Genomic DNA, 9,450 nt, shown 5'->3' with positions numbered 1-9,450 from the left:
CGCTCCGGTGGGACGTTCCTGTTCCAGAGGGACGTTGTTCCAGTTCCACGCTCCGGTGGGACGTTCCTGTTCCAGAGGGACGTTGTTCCAGTTCCGCGCTCCGGTGGGACGTTCCTGTTTGGAGTTGTGTGGAACTGAAACGCTGAAGTGACGCTCGTGGTTAAAGTGACGGGTGTCTGAATGTTTCTTTTGTCTTGTTTCAGGTTGATAAGGTGACCGGACGCTTCAATGGTCAGTCCAAGACCTACGCCATCTGCGGCCCCATCCGCAGGATGGTAAGTGTGAGCAGAACATTAAACACGCCCTCAGTGTTCTAGGTGGAACCGCTGAGAGTGGCCACAACAAACCCAGACATCTCAGATTCAGGGCTGAGACTCTGGGATTTTTTTTCTATAAATCTGAACGGACTGTTTGTGTGTTTCAGGGCGAGTCTGACGACTCCATCCTGAGGCTGGCGAAGAACGACGGCGTCGTGGCGAAGTAAGCAGCTCTCACGTTTGATCGTAAACTGTTAAAGTGAGGCTGGGGTGCAGTGGCGTCACAGCACGGCTTCTTCAGCCAGCCGTACGTCATCGGTGACCTCGATCACGAACCACGCGACGGCCGCGTCACTGTCACAGAACTGTATTTACGCACAATGATTTTCAGACACGGCGAGCTGATGGAGACAAACAGGATGCAGTGCTAACCAAAGATCACCAAAGAAAATAAATGAAATATCTGAGCGCCGAGTCGTGCGAGTAAAACAACAACGCTGGAAATGTTCTTTAAAAAGACGGAGCAGTAACACGTCACCATTTATCAGGTTCAAACTCTAAAACTCTCAGAGGAAATAAAGTGACAGTAAAGGGTCATGACATCAGCACAGCATCGTAGCGTTTATAGCTCAGTGTCAGCTGGTGCAGGAGGACCGCCTCCTGTGATCGCAGTAATCTGAGCTCCAGCACAAACAGCTCGTTAAAACGCCGGTAACACCCACCGGTCACATGAGGTTGCAAACATCTAGAGGCGCCCGACACCAAAGCAGTGGCTCGTCTCGGCCGATGTGACGTCGCTTTTGTAGGAGCACGATGGCCTGGTGGCACTGAGGCTTAATCCACATTAAACCGCTTTCATTTCCCTGCATTTGTGCGGACAGTCAGTAAACTTCAACTTCCTGTTTAAACATCAGGATTTAGAGCGCCACTGCCAAACATGTGGCGTCATCAGTTTTATTAATGTGAGACACTTTATTGTGAAAGTGTTTAAAGGAAGACAGGAAGTCTAAAGTGTGAGTCTAACAGCTGTTTCCTGTTTTTCTTTTGCAGGAACTTCTGAGTGTGTGCAGCTGGAGACAGTTTGGAAAATAAAATGAGAAAATAAAATCGTCTGCTGTCGTTTCTTCACGTTTGATGGGTCGCATACGGGTCTGAGCATGCTCAGTGCGTTGGCTGAAAATAGGGCTTCAGTTATTGTACCTGCATAAAAACCAGAGGCTGGTGCTGGTCAGCTAAACACAAACAGCTGAAGGAAGTCAGCTGTGGGTTGGGGGGGGGGGTCAAAGGTTACTACAAACAGTTTCTGTGGGGAGGAAAGGTGAAAGGTCAGCGAGCTCCAGTGGGTCTAAGAGCCAAGAGGGAACTGATGCGCCACGTTCTCAGGCATCAGCGAACGCCTCCAGAGGGCAGGGCCGCAAAGATTTAACCAAGATTGTCTCTGCCGAGCAGGCGCTTTCTTAAATCTCAGCATCATATTTGTCTGCAGCGATGGATCTGCATGTGTGTTTACCTTTAAAACTTCACTGATGTGTGTGCACAGTTGGAGTTTGTAGTAATCGTGACGGTCGGAGTGAGAGCAGGTATAATTTCCTCTCTGACTCGTTCAGGTAAATCCGAGCTTTGAGATTGTGCTAAGTGTGTTTGTCGTAGCAGCAGTTTACTGTGGCTCTAATGAGATTTCACAAATGATCAATGAAGCTGATAAATGATGTCATATTTTATCCCCTGAGAGGAAACCTAGACGTTCAAGTCTGGTTCCTGTGATCAGTTGTCAGAGTTCGATGTCAAAACTTCACAAAGTGCATTCTGAGTAAACTTTCATGTTTGATAGCATCCTTATTTATAACGCACTTTACATCCAACAATGTTGACCAAAGTGCTACAAATCTAAAACAGAGGAAACAGTTTAAATTACATATAAAATATCTTAAAGTTTAAAATAATATAATTAATAAGAAACATATTAAGAGACAAGTCCTGCTGTGCTGAAAGCCAAGGTAAATAAATATGTTTTAAGACGTGATTTAAAAGCAGATAAGGAAGGTCCTGTCTAACATGTAAAGGCAACTCATTCCACAGTTTTGGTGCTGCCACAGCAAACGCCCGATCCCCTCTGAGCTCACGATTAGTCCTGGGCACGCTCAGGAGGAGCTGGTCTGCCCAGCTGAGGGACTGGGAAGGCATGTATGGATGAAGAAGCTCAGAGGGGGCACAGGGCCAGCATTGGACAAACATTTAAGAACAAATAAAAGCAGCTTAAAATGGATCCTAAAATGCACGGGCAGCCAATGAAGTGAATATAAAACTGGGTGATATGCCCGTGCAGCAGCATTCTGGACTAACTGCAGTCGAAAAACAGAAGATCGACTCACCCCAAAATAAAGAGAATTACAGTGATCCAGCCGAACGGTTACAAAAGCGTGGATTACTGTTTCAAATTGCTGTCTCGTAAGAAAGTGCTTAAATAGGTGTCTGCTCAGGACAGGTGAGAGCAGATGAAAGGTCTCCTATAACCTCCTAAGAACCGAACTCTTCCACGGCAGCATTTTTAATTTCTCTTTGACATTTGAGCTGATTGGGACCTGATGAATGTAAAAACAAAGAATTACCAGATTTTTTTTAACCTTATTTTTGTTTTTAAGAAAAATAAGAGCCACAAATGATGGCTATTCGTTTAAAATTTTGATAGAACGGTAACAGTATAATGTCCTCGTAAGTGGATAACAGGCCCACGTAGAGCAAAATTGAGTATTCTGGTCTAAATAACCTAAAATGTGATGTCCACATATGTGGACGGCAGGTCCTAGGAGGTTAAATGTACAGTTAATGCCAGGATCGTCCTCCTGGGACCCTAACACTCATAAACCTGTGAAGAACCGTACGATGCTGCGGTTTATAAATTCACCTTTTACCTTTGAAAAGCCCGAATCATCATGATGAACGTAGGATGTCCCAGCAGGTCCTCAAAGGCACATGAAGTTCACCTGAGACTGGTCCAGGTGGCAAAAATCAATAAAAAGCAGGTGTTTCATAAAGGGGAGGAGCCACAGCCAGGGGAAAAAAACAGTTTCCTATATCATCCAACAGGGGGCAGCACGAGATAAAAATACAAGCCTGCAAACAGGAAGAAAAACGTAACTTTTCATTTAACAGCAGCACCTGGGCACAATGAAGGAAACAGCGAGCTCCATCGACGTGAAGGTGTTAATTCTGCCGTGCAGGATTTCTCTGGTCATGTGACTTTACGTTAGACTTGTAGTCAAGACCGCCTAAACCACAACACCGAGACCAGAGGGTATCGAGACCAAGTCGAGACGAGACAAAAGGCTTTAAGCTGCAGCCAGATGCTGCTTCGTTTACGGGTCTCAGGCATATTTATGTGTTCTTGCACTCGCACAGCCCTCCTCACCGCCGTCTACTGCCTCTCACTGAGAGGACCACTTGACTGTCGCGTCCATCACCCTCTCTGTTTTTCACATGATGATCCTGTATCCTCGCATGTGATTGGCCACAATATGGGAGCCGGCTCTTCTGATTCACTACAAAGCGCTCTGTAAGCACGGCTCTTAGAGCTGACACATTATTGAACGTTACGTTGTGTGTCATGGATACTGTTGACTCCAGAGGCGGAGCCAGACATTTTATACACCCGGGGCTTGGCCCTAAAGGGTAGTATGCATGTGGGATGGGGGTTAGAAATGACTGAAAGATTGTTAGGCTGTGTTTTGAGTTTTGTTCAAAAAACAATGACTTCATATAGGGAAAAATATATACCACATATGCAGGACACCTTAAACTATTTTTTTAAGCAGTGAGGCAGAACAAAGTTGGGCTGTATCAAGACACGAGGACTAAGATAGAACTTTATTAATCCCTCGGGTGGGTTCCTCTGGGAAATTCGATTTCCAAAAAAGCACAGCACCGACAGAAGTTACAGAGTTACAGAATATTATATATATATACACACACACACACATATATATATATAAATACAGAGACAATATAAATAAAATATACGAAGGGGATAAATAGAATAAATAGGAATAAAAAATATAAAAATAAAAATACAAGTGAATTGCACATTTCAAGTATAAATAAACCCCAATTCAACCGGACCCAGAAATTCCTGTTGTTTTGCATAGAAATATACTGAACAACATACAAAGCATGATAAATAAAATAACATCTGAGTTTTTTCTTTGAAAGAAGCTCCTTATGTCCATTCTTGTATATCAGTGCATTACTGAAACCGATTTGTTTAGCCGTGGAGGGAAACAACTGAAAATATAAAATAAACACACACGTAAGCTGAGACTCTCTAAAGAAACAGCTTTGTTGTTGTTCGGCTTTTCATTTCGCCGTTTGTTGATTCGCTGGAAGAGCAAGTAACGTAATATGGGTCAAGTGATCAGTTTGATATCAGTCTTTTGTGACACACCGTCATATTTACATTATTAGTTCAGTACGAATGATTTGCTTTGGTAGCTGCTCAAACTTAAGCTCTCCTCTGTCTGCAGCACACTGGCAGGCAGCAGCTTCTCCCCCCTCGCTCACAGGCGTCAGTGCTGTGCTCAGTCGCCCAGTGCCTGAGCTCGGATCATACCAAAATTAGGGGGAATTTACGACTGTGCGCTATGTGCTTCGAGTATTGTGTGTAGTTTTTGTTTTATACAGCTGTCAGTCAGGCCTCTAACTATGAAGCAAATTACACTCCAAAAGACCCCGAAAAGATGACCCGGACCTAAGCCCAGTATGACACCCCCCCGCTCCGCTGATGGTTGACTCAAGACCAGATTGAGGGATCTGAGATCAAGAAGACCAAGACCACGTAAAAGTGGTCTCGAGACCAAGACTGGTTTCCAGACATCCAACTCTATTTTACATCATCACGGTGTTCAGAGGTGTGTTTAGGTGTTCAGCTCTGGAGGTGGGGCCGAAGGGCAAAAGAAGATGATGGTGATATTTAAAGCTTCCGTTCTTCATCAGAGTCTGGATCCTCAAGCCTCTCTGCAGAGGTCAAAGGTCAAGGTTAAATGTGAAAAGCTGGGACTGAACTTCTCACATCAAACCAGAGTTTCATGTCTGTCTGAGTAGAAACTTGCTTGCTGAGGACGATCACACACAATGAAACGCAAAGAAGAGTGGAGAGAAGCTCCGTTACAGCGCCCTTTAATGTTTGGGTGACCGTCTGCCCCAACCTGGCTGTAAGGACGACGTGAGCCAATGAAATGAGAGGTTAGAGAGGGAATGTGAGGTCACAGAGGGGTGTCGTGCGGTTTCAGGGTCTGTAATGAGGCCGGTTTACGGCTCTGTTCCCACACTTTATTGTCCCTCAGGTGAGCCTCTGAGCAGGTGGCTAGCATCTCCTCCTCCTCTGGGGCTGCCAGCTCCCCGAGGCCTTCAGGGTCACTCGCACAGCTCTGTGAATGTTGTGAGTGTTCTCCATGAAAATCTGATGTTTTATCCAAAAAGCAGAAATGATTTCCCAGATAAAAAACAGAACCATGAAGCTGAGCGGCTGGAGCTGCAGACAAAAATGAATAGATTGTTTGGTCAGCTGACCCAGTAACAGCTGTTTCACTTTCATGGACATATTTCCTTGTTACTGGAACACTGATGATAATAATAAGCTGATGCTAAGGCAGGGCTGGGCAATCCCAGTCCACGAGGGCCGGTGTCCCTGCAGGTTTTAGATGTGTCCTCGAACCAACACAGCTGATTTAAACGGCTAAATTAGCTCCTCCACATGTCCTGCAGTTCTCCAGAGGCCTGGTAACGAACTAATCACGTGATTCAGGTGTACTGACCCAGGGTGAGCTCTAAAACCTGCAGGACACCGGCCCTCGTGGACTGGGATTGCCCACCCCTGTCCTCGTTATCAGAGGAGAAACCTTCTGCTGTGCTCGTCTGACTCTGAGCTTATTAAAGGGTTTTTTGAAAAAGCTGAAGCTGGGTCGTGTCTGAGTGTTTTTGGCACCGAGCGAGTTGCAGCTCGCCAAACAACGTTCTGAACGTGAAGCAGTTACCTGAGACCCCTCCCAGCCGTGTCTCTGTCAGGGTTTTATTGCAGCTGCGACGGCTCCTCCCAGTCTCTCTTCCTACGTTCTCCTCGTGGCACTCCCTCACCTCCTCACCTCCTGCTCTTCCTCCCTTTTATCTGTCTTTCCATCATCTCTGTCTCTGTTCGGCTCATCTCTTTGTCTCTTTAGACTTCAAAGCAAAGGAGGAGCAGACGGGAGAGGAGGGCAGGGGTGGGCGGAGCCTGCTGTGTAAACTCACTGAAACATTTTGGTCACAGATTTAATCCTGTTACAAAGAGCCTCCGACTGTCTGACCTGCTGTACAGGTGAACCCACCGTCACCCCCTCCCCCTGTGGGAGGCGTGTCCTCAGCACTCAGGAGGAGGAGGCCACCAGGAGTGTGTTTGAAGGCTTTTCTTGTAGGAAACAAAGAGGCGGACATGTCCATACCTGCTCACACAGACGGCGCTGAGAGCAGGCCGCTCTGGCCCAAATGAACACAAATAAACACGTCTGGGCTTTGTTTGCGTCGCAAATACGACACGGTGGCGTTCACTTCCCGTCTCTGTCCTCTCAAACCCTGCTGTGTCAAATCTAGATGAGCACAATGGTGACAGTAAACACATCACATGACATTTCTGTGACACCGGTGTTGTGCCAAAAACTGATTTCCAATGTTTCTGTGTATTTTTCTGTGTAATATCTTTACGTATGTTGGTAAATAGACTTCGGTGAACAGGGTGACCCAGCTGCTGACAGCTCACCTGATAAATCTTCCTCCGGCTGTTTCTCTTCTCAGTTTTCAGCGTTTTGTCGACCCGTCCCAACTTTTACAGACGTGTTGCCGCCATCAAAGTCAAACTTTATTGAAATGGTTCATTTCCTCCTTTAAATGTTTTCTGCGGTGTGAATAAATTTGGGTTGATGAGAGTCGGAAATGATTTCATTCTGTTTTTATTTCACGCAGCGCTCTGCAGTGTTCCCCTGGGTGTTCCTGTGAATCTGCCAGAAGCTCATTATTCGGAGGATGCGGACACCTCGTGGATGTCGGACGCGTCTCTGGGGCTGACCTCTGGATCAGAGCCTGAATGAAGCTCAGTTCGCTGCTCACTTCAAACTTTGTTCCTCGCTGCACACAGACCTCTTCATCTGTGTGTGTGTTTGGGGAGGCGGGGGTGAGTGGGTTCAATTGATGGAGCAGTTAGCAGTTTCCATGACAACATGTGACCTATCCCTCGCTCCTCCTTTGGTCTCTGTGGTAACCATGAAGTAGATTAGTTATAGAGTTCAGGGAGAAAGACAGGATTAGTGAGGTGAAACGCCAAGGCCTCTTTCTTCTTCTTCTCTTCCTGTGTTTGGCTCGCTGTGAGTTTTTCACACTTTATTTCTCCCTCCTCTCTTGTTCGCGTTCCTTTCATTAAGAGTCCATTTCCTGCAGCAAACACCACGCAGGAAGTAACTCTTCATGGACCGATTTTTCTTCTCCTCACTTCCTGTCTAGTAATGAGCTCACGTGTTCAGACTGCTCTAAACACTCAGTTTATCACAGTTTTTCGCACTCCTGGCTCCGGATGATGTCGTGGACCGCAGCCCCACCCACCTGTTGTTTGTGAGTGTGTGTGTGTTGTCATAGTACTAATTTGTCTGTTCTGCAGATTACAGAATAGCATAATGTGGGCGGGGCTACCTGATACTGACTTGTGGAGGTGTTGTGTTTCTGTGTGAGACCGAACAGCAGTGATGCTCAGTGTTTTCTTCCTGTGTTGCCTAAACTTCTCATGCCACAGTTTTGTTCTACGTGTACAAGGACAATACACGGCTATTCTACACTAGAACCTCTGCAACTTGAACCAAAGCTACCTGTTCAGTATGAACTGTGCCCGACTCACCTGAGCACCTTTTATCTCTGTGTTTGGGAGTGTGGGAAAAACTCTTTAATCTTCTAAAGTGGCTCCTGGAGCCACGTAATTACATGGCAGCGCTCCATGAGAAACACACTCAGCTCTGCAGGTGTTTCCCATCAACCCTGTGGTTCCTCTGACGTCCAGCAGAGGCAGCAGTGAGTCATGTTAAAACTTTACAGCCTGATACACAAACTGTTGGGTCTCTGTGGATCATTTCCTCCACAGTCACACCTGTACGGGGAGGGTGTTTGTGTAACACGCCTGGTTTAAGGTTTGTAATTTTAGGGCGTGGCTTCTGTGACTGACAGGTGGATGGTGACACAGATGGCTGTAGCTGCTAGGCTAAGCTGGACCTGTGGACCGTTTTTGTGCTGTTGGAGCCTTTTGGAGCAGTTTTAATGACATCACGTGACCAATAATATGGCTGCTGTGAGGTCACTGCACGAACAGAGCGCTCACGTAGGCGGAGCTCCAGGTTTGATTTGCAGGTCTCTGTGGATGCCAAACACAGACTAGCCAAATGTCTGAGAGACGCTGCCCCAGCTCCCAGGAGGCAGAGAGCAAGGAGGGCGGATTATAACCACAGAAGAAGAATGACACAGCCACGACAGAAGCTTCAGAGGTCCACAAGCACAGCTGCCTGCAGCTTTGACCTTTAACTAGGCTCCAGTGAACGGCCGCTCGCTCCGTTTTCAATCTGCGAATGGAGTTTGATCGGCGCTCATAAACAGATTTCAGCAACAGTTTTATTACCTGGGCAGGTAATTCCCTGGATCACGTGATGCAGCACACTGAGGAAAGACACTTTCTTCAAGTTCAAATTAAACTACTGCAAGTTAAAGTACTACACAGGTTAGTACTCCGTCTCTGAGGATCCGTCTCTGAGGCCTGCGCAGGTGTCATTCTCCATCAGCTGTTTCCTGTGTTCTGGTTGAGGTTGCACCTTTCAGTCTTACTAAATCACGTGTCTGTTTCTACACAACAATCAGTATTTTAATCAAAGATGTTTCATGTACACTCAGATCTGGAACTGCGGTAAAGTGAGCCGTCATTTGTGAGCCGCGGTCAAGCCAGCCGCCTCCTATCCGCCGCATAAATTTCCTTGCGCTTTTACACCAGTCTTTACGGTAGCGCCTTTTCGCTTTATATCCTGATTGAAAGCCTAGACTCGCGCACACACGCACGCGCGTGAACAGTCACACGCACGCGCGCACACAAATTACAATGGAACAGCCCAATCGTGACAGTCTGGTTGCATATTCAAAAATT

At 46.6% G+C, this 9,450-nt stretch overlaps 1 protein-coding gene across 1 annotated transcript in view; it reads left to right on the top strand.

Moving 5' to 3' along the window:
- Positions 1–1,364, top strand: part of rps21 (ribosomal protein S21) — a 4,586-nt gene extending 3,222 nt beyond the window's left edge. Inside the window, exons 4-6 of the mRNA XM_005752157.1 lie at positions 204–275; positions 425–480; positions 1,308–1,364. Of these exons, the coding sequence (XP_005752214.1) occupies positions 204–275; positions 425–480; positions 1,308–1,317 (138 nt within the window). The 3' untranslated portion in view covers positions 1,318–1,364. The remainder of the gene's footprint in view (positions 1–203; positions 276–424; positions 481–1,307) is intronic.
- The last annotated feature ends 8,086 nt before the right edge of the window (positions 1,365–9,450 follow it).

This window comes from Pundamilia nyererei, unplaced genomic scaffold, assembly GCF_000239375.1.
Source record: "Pundamilia nyererei isolate P.nyererei 1_Seehausen unplaced genomic scaffold, PunNye1.0 scaffold00346, whole genome shotgun sequence".
In the NCBI taxonomy this organism is placed as follows: domain Eukaryota; kingdom Metazoa; phylum Chordata; class Actinopteri; order Cichliformes; family Cichlidae; genus Pundamilia; species Pundamilia nyererei.
This window is presented reverse-complemented; position numbering and strand designations above follow the sequence as displayed.